This window comes from Xenopus tropicalis, chromosome 1 (genome assembly GCF_000004195.4).
Source record: "Xenopus tropicalis strain Nigerian chromosome 1, UCB_Xtro_10.0, whole genome shotgun sequence".
NCBI lineage: Eukaryota > Metazoa > Chordata > Amphibia > Anura > Pipidae > Xenopus > Xenopus tropicalis.
In genome coordinates this window covers 70,412,669-70,431,862 of record NC_030677.2, presented here as the reverse complement: position 1 = coordinate 70,431,862, position 19,194 = coordinate 70,412,669, and the positions used below count along the sequence as shown (strand labels likewise).

At 38.7% G+C, this 19,194-nt stretch overlaps 1 protein-coding gene across 1 annotated transcript in view; it reads left to right on the top strand.

Annotated features, from left to right (window-relative positions):
* The window catches only part of prss12 (serine protease 12), a 78,211-nt gene extending 60,603 nt beyond the window's left edge, over nt 1–17,608 (top strand). Inside the window, exons 12-13 of the mRNA XM_002934254.5 lie at nt 13,809–14,089; nt 15,614–17,608. Coding sequence (XP_002934300.3) covers nt 13,809–14,089; nt 15,614–15,921 — 589 coding nt within the window. The 3' untranslated portion in view covers nt 15,922–17,608. The remainder of the gene's footprint in view (nt 1–13,808; nt 14,090–15,613) is intronic.
* The last annotated feature ends 1,586 nt before the right edge of the window (nt 17,609–19,194 follow it).

Below are 19,194 nucleotides of genomic sequence, written 5' to 3'. Positions count from 1 at the left end.
TATGAAAATGGGAGGGCTCATATACATCTGCAAGTGTAGTCGCAGTCCCCACTATTTTACCACAGTCAGTTACATGTAAAACCACTTTCATTAAAGGCACTTTTGGCAAAATGTTATTTATACACTTCTGTATAATTACTCTCAGCACTGCTCCTTCCTGCCTTCTGTTCCGAATGCTGCTGTGCCTCTTGGTGCAGGGGAGCCCTGGAGCCACTGCCGCCTCCTTAATCCAGGTTAAGTTCCAGGGTTCCCTTACCATCCAGCATTAATAGGCACAGCACACTTGCGCCTAAAGAACATCAATCGAACACCAAAAATAATGCCAAACTGACTTTTGTGCAATTTGACACAAAATGCACGTGCAGTTGCGGTTATTTTACAGAATATGACAAAGTTGTGTCAAGTGCATCACACCTTTGCAACCACAATGGCCCTGGGAAATGGGAAAAAAAACACTGCACTGTGGGAGAAAACATGGCAAAAACATGTGCTTGAAATTGCACTTTGCTCTCTGCGCTTGCAGACGTACATGAGCCCTGAATTGTTTGAATTGGTCTCATCACAGATTTGGAATTACAGTAGCATAGCTGTCATGGTGAAGATAGATTATATATTGCATGGTTATTTTCAGTTCTGAGACCTTAAAACCTGAGACCTTCACCTTCAATAATGAGAATGACAGGGCACTAATTTTAACTTTGAAAATATTCTGAAAAAAGACCATAGTCCATGCTTCCTTTTTTTATTTCCCCTGTGGCAGTAGTTGTGCATTTATTAGCAAGATGCTTTAGAGAAATATGAATTATTATTTATTATGAGTAGTATTATCATGGGATGTGTTATCTGGAAACCTGCTACCCAGAAATCTTTTAAAAGTGTCAATCCCATTTCTCATACTGTCCTATTTAACCAAGGCATTCTGCCTTTTTTGATTTACTATTTCTGTGTAATAAGATAGAACCTTGTCCTTGATGTAAGCTATAATCCATTACGTAAAGGATCATTATGGAAAGATTTCTTATCCAGAAAACCCCAGGCTACAAACATTCTGGATAACAGATCTCAAGACCATACGAATAGTAATAATTATAATCATCATCAAAATAATGAAAATTGCATTTAACCAATGTAAATGTTAGCTGGAGATACATTCAGTATGCAGTATTTGTTTAATGTAAACTGTACCTCTGGGAAACAGAAAGGGCCAAAGAAAACTGACGTCCTCCTACTCTTCCTGAATAATGATGAACTGAAAATGTGCTATTGTCAATCTGTTAGTGGTTGTAAGGCAAATAAATATGTCTAATTTACACCTGTAAGCAAGGAGTATAAAGCTAATGATAATTGACTGGAATATGTTTGCTGTTCCTGAAGATGATTGTTGAGGTAATAATTCATTGTTATTAGACCAGTGTGCTTTTCATACACAAGAATATAGTCTAGTTGAATGTTCTATCCAAGATTGGGCATGACAAATAGGGACAAGCTAAGGAGCTAATTTGTTAAAAGTGTTTGACACAATTCCAGAAAATTGAGGCAAGCGTATGTCTCTGTAATTGTTTTTAAGAGGCATTGTAAATGGACTTAAATGTAATTTGTGCATATTTTCAATTCTTTTGTTACCAAAGAGAGATTTGCACACTGATGGGGTCAGCAAAGTGAAATTTTAATAAAGATAAAGATAAACTGAATACCTGAGTAACAGGTGTCTGTTTACCATAAATGACACCAAATAATTTAGGCACATTTAAGGCCACAATAGGGCACTGACCTGAAGCATAACAATTAGACAGAAGTTTGAGCAAGAAAAAACAATTTCAGTGCACCTAGAAAAAAGTATAGAATCATAAATGAAATGCTGAATCCTTATGGGTTGAGCTTCTCACAGATAGTAAGGAATCTACCAAACTAATTGTAGGGGTATGCTATAGACCCCCTAATGTAAGCGAAGAGGAGGAGGCCCAGCTCCTGTTGCAAATAGAAAAGGCTGCTAGTTTGGGGCAAGTGATAATAATGGGGGATTTTAATTACCCTGATATTGACTGGGGCAATAGTACTGCCAGGACAGTAAATGGGAACAAGTTTATAAACTTGCTGCACGACAACTTTATGTCACAGGTTGTTGAGGAGCCAACCAGGAACAATGCTATACTAGATCTAGTGATCTCTAATGACCCAGAACGTATAGCAAATGTGCAAGTGGTTGAACCCCTGGGTAATAGTGACCATAATGTTATTTCATTTGATGTTTGGTGCAGGAAACAAATTTACACGGGGGCAACAAAGACACTGAATTTTAGGAAGGCAAATTTTAGCTCCTTAAGGGCAGCGCTTCAGGGCATAGATTGGGGCATTATGTTTTCTGATAAAAACACAGAGCAGAAATGGTTGTCATTTAAAATGATATTAAATCATTACTGTTCTCAATTCATTCCATTAATAAGAAAAAGTAGAAGTGTTAAGAATCACCCCATGTGGCTTAACTCTGAGGTAAAGAAGTTAATAGGGAAAAAAAGGAAAGCTTTTAAGAAATATAAGTCAGAGGGGACAGTAGCTGCGTTTAATGAATATAAACACTATAACAAGTGTTGTAAAACAGCAATCCGGAAGGCAAAGATAGAAAATGAGGAGCGCATCGCGGCCGAGGCCAAGACTAACCCCAAAAAGTTTTTTAAGTATATTAATAGTAAAAAGATGCAGGTTGAGGGTGTGGCCCCATTGAGTTATAATAACAATATGGTTACAGCGGATACAGAAAAGGCAGATGTGCTTAACCAGTTCTTTTCTTCTGTGTATACAGTAGAGGAGCCAGTGGGCCAAGTCTCACCCAATAGCTTCACTGTTGCCTCAGCTCCAACTACACAGTGGTTGGCACAGGATATGGTGCTTAAAGGGTTACACACGATAAATGTAAACAAGGCACCTGGGCCAGATGGAATACACCCTCGGGTACTGAGAGAGCTAGGGGCAGAATTGCAGTGGCCCTTGTTTCTGATATTCTCAGACTCTCTTTCATCAGGTATGGTACCTAGTGATTGGAAGAAGGCGAATGTCACTCCCATATTTAAAAAGGGAATAAGATCTCAGCCTGGCAATTATAGGCCTGTAAGTTTGACATCCGTGGTGGGCAAGTTATTTGAAGGCTTGTTAAGGGATCACATTCAAAATTATGTAGTGGAGAATGGCATTATGAGCAGTAATCAGCATGGCTTTATGAAGGACAGGTCATGTCAGACCAATTTAATTGCTTTTTATGATGAGGTAAGTAAGAAGCTGGACAGTGGGGATGCAGTAGATATAATCTATTTGGATTTTGCCAAAGCATTTGATACCGTTCCCCACAAACGACTGCTTTCTAAGCTAAGGTCTATTGGTCTTAGTGAAGTCGTTTGCACATGGATAGAAAACTGGCTACAGGATCGGGTACAGAGGGTGGTTGTTAATGGCACATTCTCTACTTGGAGTAAGGTTCTCAGTGGGGTCCCTCAGGGTTCTGTACTGGGTCCACTTTTGTTTAATTTGTTCATAAATGACTTAGGGGAGGGTATTATGAGTAATGTATCAGTGTTTGCAGATGACACAAAACTCTGCAGACCAGTCAATTCTATCCAGGATGTGACATCCCTGCAGCAGGATCTTGACCAACTGGCAATCTGGGCAGCTAAGTGGCAGATGAGATTTAATGTGGATAAATGTAAGGTCATGCACCTGGGATGTAAAAATATGCAAGCCCCGTATAACCTTAATGGGACTGCACTAGGCAAATCCATAATGGAGAAGGATCTTGGAGTCCTTGTAGATAATAAACTTGGCTGTAGCAAGCAATGCCAGGCAGCAGCTGCAAGGGCAAACAAGGTTCTGAGCTGTATTAAAAGGGGTATAGATTCACGGGAGAAGGGGGTTATTCTTCCCCTTTACAGAGCACTGGTAAGGCCCCATCTAGAATATGCTGTTCAGTTTTGGTCTCCAGTGCTCAAACGGGACATTATTGAGCTAGAGAGGGTCCAGAGAAGGGCAACTAAGCTGGTAAAGGGTATGGAAAGTCTCGGTTATGAAGAAAGACTGGCCAAGTTGGGTCTGTTTACACTGGAGAAGAGGCGCTTAAGAGGTGACATGATAACTATGTATAAATATATAAAGGGATCATATAATAACCTCTCTAATGTTTTATTTACCAGTAGGTCCTTCCAACGGACACGAGGGCACCCACTCCGTTTAGAAGAAGGGAGGTTCCATTTAAATATTCGGAAAGGATTTTTTACAGTGAGAGCTGTAAAGTTGTGGAATTCCCTCCCCGAATCAGTCGTACTGGCTGATACATTATATAGCTTTAAGAAGGGGCTGGATGGATTCTTAGCAAGTGAGGGAATACACGGTTATGGGAGATAGCTCTTAGTACAAGTTGATACAGGGACTGGTCCGATTGCCATCTTGGAGTCAGGAAGGAATTTTTTCCCCTCTGAGGCAAATTAGAGAGGCTTCAGATGGGGTTTTTTGCCTTCCTCTGGATCAACTTGTAGTTAGGCAGGTTAGGTATAGGCATTATGGTTGAACTTGATGGACGTATGTCTTTTTTCAACCCAACTTACTATGTTACTATGTTACTATGTATGCATAAATGAGGTCAGAAGTCCATGGACCTAACCTAAAGTGCTCAGGTGTAGTTGCTAGTGGCAACCAATAAGATATTTTCTTTCATTTTCTAATTTGTAGCAAATCTATCAAAACTAAATGCTGATTTGTTGATATTGGCAACTGCACTTGAGCAATTTAGTAATTAGTAAATGGGCCCTTTAGTGTTTAATCAGCAAAAGGTTTTTATAAACAAAATGTATGTATGACTAAAACCTATAGTGTATAGTATCCTATGTTCCAAAGGGCAAGCAGGGTTATAGGGGCAAGAAAATGTAAGATGTAGCCAAGTTGCATATTATAATATTAATTCTCTGTTCTCCAAAAAAGGGAAATTATTAAAAAAAAAATAGGTGAAACATTGAAGTTGAGTTCTTCCCAGGGATTTATCTAAAAGATATTACTTGTGCCACACACTATGTTAGGAAGGCAAAGGAGCTAGGGTAGATTAATGTGTGGCTAAGAGATTGGTGTAGGGAAAGGGGATTTGGGATTGTAGAGAACTGGGCTGATCAGGCTCTTTGCCAGGAATGGGCTGAATCTTAATGATTAAGGTGTAGTTGTTTTGGGGGAGAGGATGGTTATAGAGTTTTAGTCAATCTGTAGTGGTATGCTGCAGATCCTCTCATATAAGTGAAAAGGAAGAGACTCAGTTCCTGTTTCAAACAGAAAGGGCTGTAAGGGTTGGGGGATTTTTATTAAATACCTAGATTTTTATTGGAGAAATAATACTGCTAACATAGTTAATGGAAACAAATTTATAAATGTGGTGCCTGGCAATTTAATGTCACAGATTTCGGAGGACCCAGCTAGAAAGGATGCTATTTTGGATCTAGTGATCTTTAACACCCAAGAGTGAATTACAGATGTGCAAGTACTAGTACATCTGGGTATTAGTGACCATATTATCATCTTATTTAATGAGTGATGCTAAAAAAAAAGACCTAAAATTTAAGGAGAGAAAATTTTAGCACCCTAAAAACATTAATTAAGTAGGTAGATTCCGACGGGAGGTTTCTATTTCATTTTTAGGATCATTACTGTTCTTATAGTATTACCTTAGGAAAAAAACTCAAAATGTATTAAGGACCACCCTATGTGGCTTAACTTATTTGTATTTAATAGAAATATACCAAAAAACTTTTAAGTTTAAAGATGGCATTAAAACTAGTTATCAGCATGACTTTTTGAAGCAGGATAATTTCAGACACATTTAATAGCTTTTTATGATAAGGTAATTAGGAGCTTGGATAGTGGTTGTGGTCTACTTTGATTTTGCCAAAAACTTTTGTTACAGTACAACATAAATGTTTGATCTTTAATGCCATTTGTATGTAGATTTGGTTCAAAGTGGTTGTTAGGGGAACATATTCTCTATTTGGAGAAGGGTTCTTATTCAGGTTCTACAGGGTTGCATTTGGGAGAGGGCATTGTAAGCAATGTATCTGTATTTGCCAATGACACAATACTATGCAGTAATAGAGACTGCACTCAAGCAAAATTTCAGCTGGGGAGCTTACCCCATTTATTATGCCAATGTACAACAAAACAAAATCATTGCTTCGGGGGGCACTCCCTCCCTTCGTCACCACAGAAAATTGTGGGGTGTCAGGGAGGTTCCAGTAAGGAACTGAAACGTTGGACCAATAAACCACACCTGATTGCATCCTAAACATGACTTATTGCCTGTGAGTATTATCGTGCCGACATTCTTTACTTTTATTCTGTGCTTGCTGCTCTGACACCCAGGTATTGCACTTGAAATTTTGGTGTGCTCTTCATCCTGTATTCTGTATATATATATATATATATATACAGTGGAGGAAATAATTATTTGACCCCTCACTGATTTTGTAAGTTTGTCCAATGACAAAGAAATGAAAAGTCTCAGAACAGTATCATTTCAATGGTAGGTTTATTTTAACAGTGGCAGATAGCACATCAAAAGGAAAATCGAAAAAATAACTTTAAATAAAAGATAGCAACTGATTTGCATTTCATTGAGTGAAATAAGTTTTTGAACCCTCTAACAAAAAAAGACTTAATACTTAGTGGAAAAACCCTTGTTTGCAAGCACAGAGGTCAAACGTTTCTTGTAATTGATGACCAAGTTTGCGCACATTTTAGGAGGAATGTTGGTCCACTCCTCTTTGCAGATCATCTCTAAATCCCTAAGGTTTCGAGGCTGTCTCTGTGCAACTCTGAGCTTGAGCTCCCTCCATAGGTTTTCTATTGGATTAAGGTCCGGAGACTGACTAGGCCACTCCATGACCTTAATGTGCTTCTTCTTGAGCCACTCCTTTGATGCCTTTGCTGTATGTTTTGGGTCATTGTCGTGCTGGAACACCCATCCACGACCCATTTTCAGTTTCCTGGCAGAGGGAAGGAGGTTGTCGTTCAGGATTTCACGATACATGGCTCCGTCCATTTTCCCGTTAATGCGAATAAGTTGTCCTGTGCCCTTAGCAGAAAAACACCCCCAAAGCAAAATGTTTCCACCCCCATGCTTGACGGTGGGGACGGTGTTTTGGGGGTCATAGGCAGCATTTTTCTTCCTCCAAACACAGCGAGTTGAGTTAATGCCAAAGAGCTCTATTTTGGTCTCATCAGACCACAGCACCTTCTCCCAGTCACTCACAGAATCATTCAGGTGTTCATTGGCAAACTTCAGACGGGCCTGCACATGTGCCTTCTTGAGCAGGGGGACCTTGCGAGCCCTGCAGGATTTTAATCCATTGCGGTGTAATGTGTTTCCAATGGTTTTCTTGGTGACTGTGGTCCCTGCTAATTTGAGGTCATTAACTAACTCCTCCCGTGTAGTTCTAGGATGCTTTTTCACCTTTCTCAGAATCATTGACACCCCACGAGGTGAGATCTTGCGTGGAGCCCCAGAGCGAGGTCGATTGATGGTCGTTTTGTGCTCCTTCCATTTTCGAACAATTGCACCAACAGTTGTCACCTTCTCTCCCAGCTTCTTGCTAATGGTTTTATAGCCCATTCCAGCCTTGTGCAGGTCTACAATTTTGTCTCTGACATCCTTGGACAGCTCTTTGGTCTTTCCCATGTTGGAGAGTTTGGAGTCTGCTTGATTGATTGATTCTGTGGACAGGTGTCTTTTATACAGGTGACTAGTTAAGACAGGTGTCCTTAATGAGGTTGACTAATTGAGTAGAAGTGTCTAACCACTCTGTGGGAGCCAGAACTCTTAATGGTTGGTAGGGGTTCAAAAACTTATTTCACTCAATGAAATGCAAATCAGTTGCTATCTTTTATTTAAAGTTATTTTTTCGATTTTCCTTTTGATGTGCTATCTGCCACTGTTAAAATAAACCTACCATTGAAATGATACTGTTCTGAGACTTTTCATTTCTTTGTCATTGGACAAACTTACAAAATCAGTGAGGGGTCAAATAATTATTTCCTCCACTGTATATACAGATTCTGATTCTTTATCCACCAGTAGGTAAGCAAGCTATGACAGATTCTGATTCTTTATCCACCAGTAGGTACTTCCAGCCAACAAAAGAACATCCATTCAGATTTGAAGACAGGAAGTTTCCTTACAAGATGTTAAAAAGGGTTTTTTCACAGTGAGAGCTGTGAAGTTGTATCCCTGAGACTGTTGTACTGGCCCATACATTAGGGAGTTTCAAAAAAGATTGGATTTCTTCTTAGAAAATACATATTTACTGCAATTAACTTGTAGTTCAAAGTTGATCCAAGGACTGGTCTGATTGCCCTTTTGGAGTCAGGAAAAATCACCCCGCAAATTTAAGAAGCTTCAGATGGTTTTTTTTTCCTTCCTCTGGATCAACTAGCGGTTAGGAAGGCATTAATTAGGCAACAAAAAAAGTTTGAACTTAATGGATGTGTCTAATTTTTAATGTTATCTACTATGTTATGGACAATGTTTTAAACATTTTATTTTTCCAGTAGATTTTATCAGTATTGAAATTGATCTAGTTTTCTGGAAGCATAAATGCACTTCCCTAGGTGAATGATACAATTAGATTGATGGATTGTTCTATGGCTCCTTGCTTTCACATTCACAGTTTACCTTCTTTCAGTAAAGTTATTGCTTTCCCAAGGCAAAAACCCCCATTATTAGCATTATTCTTTTTTACCCTGCAGCTGTGACCTCAGCCCACATTTTGGGCTGCATTAAAAAATGGCCAACATGCCTATTAGTAATGCCTATAAGTGACTTTTTAGTCAACCATCACCCGACCCAAACACGCCCGCTCCCAACCGGCAAGTCCCTTCTATTTATAGACTTCCCATCTCTGAACTCATGAAAGGGTTGTGGCGGAGAGCCGGAAGCTGGCAGTCCAAGGTCACAGGCACCAAAACTGGAAGGAAGAGCTCAACCCAAACCCGCCCGCGACCTACAAATTTTTGGGCAAACCCGCAGGTCCCGTGGGTTTTGGGCTGTGCCACACATCACTAATGCCTACGTAAAAGTCAGTGTTATTTTCTCCTACTCTCCTCCACTTTCAGTCTAGCTAGCACATGAAGGTAGCAGGTCACAGGACCACATTAACAACAATGTCAATAAACAATCAATAATTTGCTATGTCAGCTATGGTACATTTCCCCAGAAAGGTCAGAAACAACTTTTACTCTAAGTAGGGTTATGGGGTCAGTCCTCCTGGGTAAATGGAAGCTTGATTAATCCTGCATATTAGCTTTTCTTTGACTTAATACAAGCTACCAACCCGGTAGTGATTACATGAAATACATTTATTCTATAAAGAATGTGATTGCTTGCTGACAGTAGTAGTTTCACATCAGCAGCAAATTGATGTTAATAATTATATTGGTATGTTTTGTCTATTATCCCATTGTGATCAATATCCGAGTCACAGTGATGGATTTATTGATTAGGCTGCAGAATGAATGTGTTGAGCAGTTTTGAGAATGCCCTGTCATTTTGTTTTCTCTCTACATTAGAAAGCAGTGTAAAATAGCCTTCACAACCATTACCCGGTTTTTATCACATTCACGGACATACAAAGTAACTACCAGTTTCTCTTATAATGACAAATATATATGTGCAACACTTTGATAAAGCACTATATTAACAACTAAAAAACAAAAAAAAGAGTTACCTTGCAGAATGTAAAGTGGCTTCTATGATTAAATCTGGTCTCCCTTGCCATTCCTTCCCGGAAAATTTCTCAAAAATATAACATTACATATCACGTCTGTTCTTATCACTTAGCCAAGTAAAAATCACTCGTGCCAGAACTGGGAATGGTTCTTATAATTAGAAACAGAATATGGATGGTGTAAAATTGTGCCAAGATAAAAATTAAGCCATGGATAATTATTTTTTATCCGGTGCAGTAAGCATCATAGTCCTCTCAAATTCATTTTAAAAAGCACTTTTTATGATCATTGACATGGGGTTTGTATTTACAACTAATCATAATATATTAACAAGAAAATTACATAGTGTGAAATTAATTCAAATTATGATGATCAAAACACTGCATATGACATGTGCCATGACTCTCAAACATAGACAAACAACAGTAAAAATATTGAATAAATATTACGGTAACATTTCCCATATTTAAACCTGCTACATTTTCTGGCTTGAATGTAGAGAATATACTATTTGCATTAACAAATTATATTATCAATATAATTAGGTTAATTGGCTTCTGATGAAATTGCCCTAGCATATATATTTGCCTGTGGGATTGGATATGAATGATGAGTCTCACTGGAGGTGGTGCAAAATTAAATTTTTACCCACAATGCAAAAATCCTAACCAGAATTCCAGTGTAATTGTATCCACAACAGCCAGATGCAAATATTTTAGCCAAAAACACCCTGCCCTGGTTAGAATGGGCCACAAATAGGCATATTCCTACATGCCCTTCAGCTGCATCTCATTTAATCAAGCACCTTTAGGTACAATGGAGCTCTTTTCATTTACCACCTCTCTGAATAAATGAATTAAACTTGCTCTACTTTGGCACTTATGCACCACTGTAGGCACAACTGGCAAACTGGGGCACTGTATAAATGACCACCGAGTACAGCAGGGGGTCAGGTAACTGCGGGTTACCCACAAAAACAAAAAGAAAACAGGTACCCTGCGGTTGTGGGTAGAATTTTCAGATATGGGTAGATGCGGGTCTGCAGGTCTTGGGTCTTGTCTTTATTCCTTACCCTATACTATATTATCTATATTTTTCCCAATACTGATGATGTCACTTTCAGTTTGCAGCAACAGCACTTTCTGTTTAATGGTGATTAATGGGTCGAGGATCGGGTCAGATAGTGGGTCCAAGCAGGTTAAAATGTGGGTTGTGGGTCACAGGATGTGGGCCGTGGGGCCAGGACAAATCCGTGTCTCAAAAAATTGGTTCCACGCAGGACTCTATCACAAGGGATACATGTATAGGGATGTGTATGGCTCTTTTTTGCTTCCAGTGCTGTGCTCATTTGTTGTTTGTTTGTATTGAGGGATGTTGCCATTAGTTTGTTTTTTTACTGCAGCAAGGCTTCTTGGGTTGAAATTAATTTTTTCTGGTTTATTGAAGTATTCTCATATTGCACTCAGTAGTTAATATCCATTGTTTACAGTGTTTATCATAGAGTTCCATTTGAGCATACTGCAATCTGCAGTCATGCTGTGTGTGTACCGTATCTGGACCAGCTGTACAACTGTACCATAAATCAAAATAGAAATGGACAGTTTTATTAAAAAAAAAAAAAACAGAAAATGCTCTGATTTATAATAAAGTAATTCTCCAGATGCCCAAATAACTGAACTTGCAGGTTTGGTACAATGCACACTAGAGAACAGAATACAAGCATTTCTGCAAATGAAGCAAATCCCATACAACTGGCTGCATGTAAGCTGAGTGATGACATGAAATTATTGTAGTCATTAAAATTACCAAACAAATCTGATGACCTGATCTACAATGTTTATTTAATTTAAATAATACAATGAGCCAGGTGTAAGGCGCATTGGCCACAGATGAAAGTTTAAATCTATCTGTATCAGATAATTTGGTATATGGACTGCATACATACAGCAGAATAAAGTGGCATTTACAACTCCAAACATACTGTAGTTTCATCATTATACCAAACTTTACTACCAGTCCATTAGTTGGATCTGATTTTGGCAGTGTTTTTTAGTTGTAATATTGGTGTGTAGACAACCATCTTCAGAAGGAGCCAGCGCTACACATTAGAACTGCTTTCAGATAACCTATTGTTTCTCAATCCCAAGCCGCACTTGCATTTCTTACTATTGAGTGCTATTCTGATACCTTCTGGGAGCTTCTATCTTGCTACCTTCCCGTGGTAGATGGGGAGATTAGTCGCCCACAACAAATCTCCCTTGTTGCGTGTGACTAATCTCCCCGATATGCCATCTCACCGGCTTGAATGTAAATCGCCAGTGGGATGGCATATGCAGCACGGCGATTTCCCGAAATTGCCAAGTTGCCTTGAGAGGCAACTACGGCAATCCTGGCGCTGTGTATGTCATCCCACTGGCGGGATGGCATTTCGGGAAGATTGGTCGCCCGCAACAAGGGAGATTTGTCAGGGGCGACTAATCTCCCCGTCTACCACAGCCCTTAAGCCACTATCTAAAATGTAAACATATACAAAAAGGAAAATAATAAAGAATGGTGTGGTGGCAGCCAGCACCCCATCTTTGCCCCCCAGAAAACCAATAACAGAACAGAGGACTCCTGAATTCAATTTTAACTGGAGGTGCCATGCTTCATGTGCATAAGTGAAAATCTGTGAGGTTCCCCAGAGACCCCTTACACAATTCCGGTGCAGGGGTTGGTGAGGGAATTTAAACAAACAGCACATACAGGTATGGCATCAGGAAATCTGTTATCCAGAAATCTCTGAAATATGGGAAGGCTTTCCTTCAACTTTTCTTGGGGTAAATTCCCAGTACCCATGGGACATGCCAAGGCCGGGACTCATTAAAAAAAGGGGCACATTCAAAATAGGCCTTGGCATTTCAAGTACACAGAGGCCCAAACAGCCCCCACCAGCTCACTGGTGGTGACTATCTATGGCATCTTATAGCAGGCCATTTGCATTTGTAAAATCTACAGATTGTCAGTTGGGGCCTGGACATGTCAATACCGAAGAGTACGCATCCTTATACTTCTCTTACTATGTGCTGTATAAGGTCCTAGGGCAACTCTCACCAGGAGTTTTAGGTGGAGGGCTTAAACCCTTTCAAATGAAGAATAAACTAATTCTGGTCAAAGCCTTGCACAACATAGTAAAACCTAGCTTTAGGCCCTCTTTTTAAACTTGTTATGCTGCAATGGAAAGGCAGCTGGTAACAACACTGCTTTTATAAGAAAAAGACAGGCTAGGCCAGACAGATGACTGTAAGCTAATTATTGAGATAGGTTAAAGCTAGGCTATAACTTACTGGGCAGACAATTGCAAGCCTTAAAAAAAAGGATAAATGTGTTTGATAGCTATTAGGTTTGGAACTGACTTCTTGATTTCACAGTGGGTGGTTTTCTAATCATAACAGTTAAAACAATTTGGGAGTATGAATATATTTCTCCCAACATTTTTATTGATTTCAATTGAATCAGCTTTCTCTTATGCTGTTATCCTGTGCTGGGCTTTTTGTCTTTTAAAACCCATACATTCTATTTAAATATATAAACTAGAGTTCTTAAGCCGCCCCTTTCCATATGTAAATCTACAGTTTTACCATCATCTCCCTTACTGCCACATTAATTTGTAATATACTTAATGTAAGCCACGTGTGATGACTGACAGGAAACAATGTGGATGGTTATGAGATCTAGTCAAGAAACTTTTATATTTTAAATTTGAGTTCAGTAGACCTGTATCTTTTTGTCTTCATTATTTACCTGCCTGTGTAGTAATATTCATCCAGGTCACTGAAGTGTGAAATACGTCTACAAGATCTCTTCAACGTGTTAATAAGTAAAACAGATGAATTTATATCTCCACAATAACTACATATACTATCCAGTGTTATTTGTTTATGTCATGTACCTGTTGTATAAAGATCTAGCTATATACAGTATCTAGTAGAATTAAATCTAGCTATATGCTATTTGTTTATCTTGTTATATGAGCATCAATATATTTCCATATTGTTTTCCAAAGTTATTTTCTGATCTATTTTTAGGTATGGTAATAACACACGCAGCTATGTGATACGTGTCGGGGACTACCATACACTCGTACCAGAGGAATATGAAGAGGATATGACCATCCAACAGATAATAATACATAACGATTACAGACCTGATGGCAATGACTATGACATTGCTCTGATTAGATTGCATGGAACAGCAGAGCAGTGTGTACAACTAAGCACCCATGTATTACCAGCTTGTTTACCACTTAGGCGAGAAAGACCCCAAAAAACTGCATCAAACTGCTATATTACTGGATGGGGTGACACTGGTAAGTAAACTTCTGAAGTGGATAGAGTGCCGCTGATAATTTATAGTCCACAGTATTACATGGAAAAACCAGTAGACATGGTTCTATAAGGTAATCAATGACAGAGTCTCTAGGTAAAATGCAGAAACATAGCAAGCTCGATTCATATTGTTTAAAAACAAAGACAAAACAAGTCATTTATGGCCCACACATGCACAATGCACACAATTCAGCCAGTTTGATAAAATGTGCAAAATTGCAGCTGCGCAATTGCTTCACTTCCAGCATTCAGCGTGAGAATGATGTGTACATCCGATTCTTTAGGCCCAAGTGTGCTGTGGCAATTTACCCAGGCTGCTGTGGAACCCTGCAGCTACTGCCAGCTTTGGAGGTGGTGAACGTATTTCCCTGCATCAATTCATAAAAGGAGGCATTAGTGCTTTCTACAACTATATGGAAGATTCAGGCGCAACTTTTAATGCAAGTGCTTTTACCCAAGAAGTTCGACTAGTAAATGACCCCTAATGTATATGTCCAGGAGCCAACTCCAGGCATTGAGTTGATATGTCCCATTTTGCTCTGATACAACAACACATTTAAGGACACAGTGAGTGATTATCACAATACAGTGCTGCTGGTGCCAAGAATTGTTTTTATTCCATTCCAAATCTTTGGAGCATTCAGTGCCAAGAGGGACACCAAGAAAGGTGGAATGTATATAGTGTAGTATTTCCTTTACTACGTGCATGGCATATCCTTGCGCAAAAAAAACATTTAAACGGCACAGGTGAAATAATATGTGTTAAACAATAACAGTTAATAATGAACTGTGATAATCCATGATACCAGTGGTGTAAGTAACAGGCCCTGCAAAAAAAAAAATCTTTGGAGGGGCCATGCACTCACACCAATCCTGCGCCCCCTCTTATGCGTGAATTCAGACCCCCCCTGCTTCCTCTATAGTCATGTGGCTGCATAACACCCTAGCGCATCCACCAATCCAAAATGGGATAAACTCTGAGGAAGGTGGCTTCTCAGAATTCTCAGTAGGTGTGGTAAAAACCACCAAAACTGACACCACAAGAACTAATATTAATTTCCAGGATACTCTTACTTTTTTGAAGGTGGGGGGCCCATATATAACTTGGGTTTATTGGTATATGGGTAGTAGTGTCTTGTCTATTGTCCCTAGATTTTCCAGTAAGTTATTTACTTGGAGTTATTTATTTCTGTACCTAAACTTAGTAAAGTTGTAGGGCCTAAAATATCAGCCCAGCAAAGGTACCTGCTGATAAAAGACAAAAGCTGGGCAAAGCCAGGCAGCTATTTGGGGTAACACAAGGTCTGAACAATGCAGAACATCAAAAGGTTGGGATATCTTATACTGTTGTTTTCATTTATTCTTTTACTTAACATTCTGTATTGATAATATGTGTGTTACTAAAGTTACTGTATATACTGTAGATTTATGAAAAAGTAATTGTAGTATAGAAATCTGTTAATTAAACAGGATTCATTGTTTTATTTTTATTATTCACTTTTAAGGTCGGGCATATTCTAGAACTTTACAACAAGCTACAGTAACATTACTTCCAAAGCGTGTCTGTGAAGAACGCTACAGGAGTCAGTTTACTGGAAGGATGCTCTGTGCCGGAAGTGTTAAAACACAGAAGCACGTAGACAGTTGTCAAGGTGACAGTGGAGGTCCTCTGGTATGTGAACGTTCAGGGGGAAGCTGGATCGTTTATGGGGTAACCTCTTGGGGATATGGCTGTGGTGTCAAAGACTCTCCTGGAGTTTATACAAAAGTGTCTGCTTTTATACCATGGATTAAAAGTGTGACCAATTTATAAACATTGAAAGTACTCAACAAATGAAGACAAAGCCAAGTCATATATATGTTACAACATCAGAAAATTGACTGTCAGAATGCCTAATCTTAGGTGGATGCCATAAGTAAGTTATTACTTCAATTTGCGTTTTAATGTTTACATGGAACCTGGGCACTTTGAAGAAGCCAGTGCAACAGGACTGAGAAGTTTATCCGACTATTTGGACATCTTGCTTTGATGTTTTGTTGGTTATTAAATGGAGACATGTGTGTGTGAAAAATAAAGCCAAAGACGCTGGAGCAAAATGTTGGAAAGTATCTTCAGATATGCCAATGTTTGCTCAGGGATCTAGACAGAGAGTGTATATACTTAATACTCAATGCAGTTCGGGTTAGAGTTAGAGTATACTGTAAATCCAAGATACATGTTTTTATTCCAGAATTGTTTTTATTCTGTATATCAGCAACAGTACTTCATTGAACTATTGCCTTTCTGTATTGAAGTTAGTAATCTAATGAATTATTTTCAGCAGAAGAATCCAATGACCTAGTTTACAAGCAGTGTAATTTAAACAAATGTATGTAAAGTGAATTAGGTGGCTAAGTCAGACTAATGAAATTTAGTTGCAAATATAAAAAAAATTAAATTCGTCTTATTTTTCTCTACATGAATATGCTTATGGACAGCCATTAAAGGGTTGTAAGAGTGTATTAAAGCTATATAAATTGTTCTTATAAAGTACTTTCCTGGGAAGTTAAAATGACTATGGCCTAAAAGCTACTAGCTAGCTTCAAAAAACTTCCATGGCAAACACTGTAATCGCCTGACAAACTCATGCCAGATGCCTGTAAAAAGTTTAAAGGAGAACTAAACCCTAAAGATGAATATGGCTAGAAATGCTAATTTCTATATACTAAACTGACTGCACCAGCCTAAAGTTTCAGCATCTCTATAGTAGTAATGATATAGGTCTTTACAGTTGTCACAGTGGGTTCCTATCTTGGATTCCATTAGAACTGTTTAGGACAGTGCACATGCTCAGTGGGCTCTGGGCAGCTGTTGAGAAGCTGAGTTTAGGGGTCTGAGCAAATCATCAAGCAGAAAATGAGGCTGACCTGTCATATAAACTGATGCTAGGGGGCTGATTATTAAATTCTGATGCTAGTTGCACTGGTTGCTGATCTTCAATTTAGTAATTATCAGTATTCATTTATAATCAGCCTTATATTATACAGTATATATATATATATATTGTGAGTCGGTCCCTAAGCTCAGTAACTGACAGCAGCACAGAGCATGTGCAGTGAATCAGCAGAAAAGAAGATGGGGAGCTACTGGGGCATCTCTAGGGACACAGATCTTCCATTCTAAACGGCTGTGGTTGCCTTGGGCTGGTACAGAACCCCAAAACATAATGTCCAACATTTCTGCCCTACATCTTTAGTTACACTTTAGGCTTTTTTTAGGAAAATGCTAACAAACCAACATTAGCACAAGTGCTTATCAGATTTTAGTGTTAGTATAGTGAATGTGTGTATCTAACCTTCCATCCATTATAGGTACAGGAGTAGGATCCTTTATCTGGAAACCTGTTATCCAGAAAGCTATGAATTATAGGAAGGTCATCTCCAGTAGACTCAATTTTAATGAAATAAATGATTTCTTTTTTCTCTGTAATAATAAAACTGTACCTTGTAATTGATCCAAACTAAGATATAATTAATCCTTTTTGGTTGTAAAACAATCCTATTGGGTATATTTAATGTTTAACTGATTTTTAGTAGACTTAAGGTATGGTGATCCATATTATGGGAAGATCCCTTACCCAGATAATCCAAGGCCCCAAGCATTCTGGATAACAGGTCTCATACCGGTATATACAGTATAAAAGCCATAAAATCAGAGGCTTTATGAAGCGCCTGTACATTTATGTGGCTTCCTCTTCCTGCCCCTCACACTACAGTATTGACTACATTATCACTTTGTGGGCAAAGTAATAGGATCTGCAGCAAAAAATGCCTGATTGTGGCCTTTTTTGGCTCTTTGCACTCTGTGTTCTGTTTTGTGAATGGCCCCTTAGGTTTGGGGATGAAATGTTAGTATCAATTTAAGGCAAGGACAGCCTATCTCAAATTGCAGCTTTTGGTGAACGACACCACCCAGCACTTGTAATCAGCTTTTCTTGCATAGCCCTGTCCCACATTTGCTTTGCATATTTAAAAAAAATAAATGTGAATTGATGTGAGTGCTTGAAAGATTACAGAAAGCTGAATCACAATGGGGAGTCTACAGCAGAGTATTTCTGGTGCAGTCATAGCCGGCGGAGTGGTTCTTGGCATATTATTTAGAAGGTACTGAGTACCCCAGGGTATAGAAATGTCAGCTAGCTTTGACCCTTCCTGTCTATTACTAACTGTACATTGCCCCAGTGTGGTAGAGACTGTTCTCCTTCATTGTCATTCCATATTTTGTGCCTTTTTAAAAGACTTGAGATTGTGTTAGGGTAATGGAAGAAAAAGATGTGCATAGTATGCTTCTAGTTTAGTTACTCAAATCAACCAATCAGATCTTTGCTTTCCTAATAATTGGTTGCTGTGGGTTTCCAGAATTGGGGTGAACTTTGCAATTATTACCCATATGTGTCTTTCCTGAAGACTCTATTAATGGTGCTAGTTATTTTTTGTAAATTAGCTTTCATTGTGCATACTTCATACAAACTTGTATCTACTTACATGACAGGAGAACATTTTACCGTACTCATTGAGCATAATAAATAATTTTTTCAATTGTAGATGGCTACTGTTTGTTTTTCAAAATTAAATAGGTGCAGTGTTCCTTCATTGCTATGTTGTGCCAGTTTTTCTCCTTGTTACATTTGAAGTAATAACATGACAATTGCTAAGGCAGCTACCACAGGCATTCCTATTAAAGGAACAGTAACACCAAAAAATGAAAGTGTATAAAAATAATTAATATATTATGTACTGTTGCCCTGCACTGGTAAAAGCTGTGTGTTTGCTTCATAAACACTACTACAGTTTAAATAAATACCCTGCTTTGTAGCCATGGGGGCAGCCATTTAAATTGAAAAAAGGAGAAAAGGCACAGGTTACTAAGCAGATAACAGATAAGTAGCATAGATTCCCATTGTATTCTACACAGTTATCTGTTATCTTCTTATGTAACCTGTGCCTTTTCTCCTTTTTTCAATTTAAATGGCTGCCCCCATGGCTACACAACAGCTATTTCTATTAACTATAGTAGTCTTTCTGAAGCAAACACACAATTTTTACG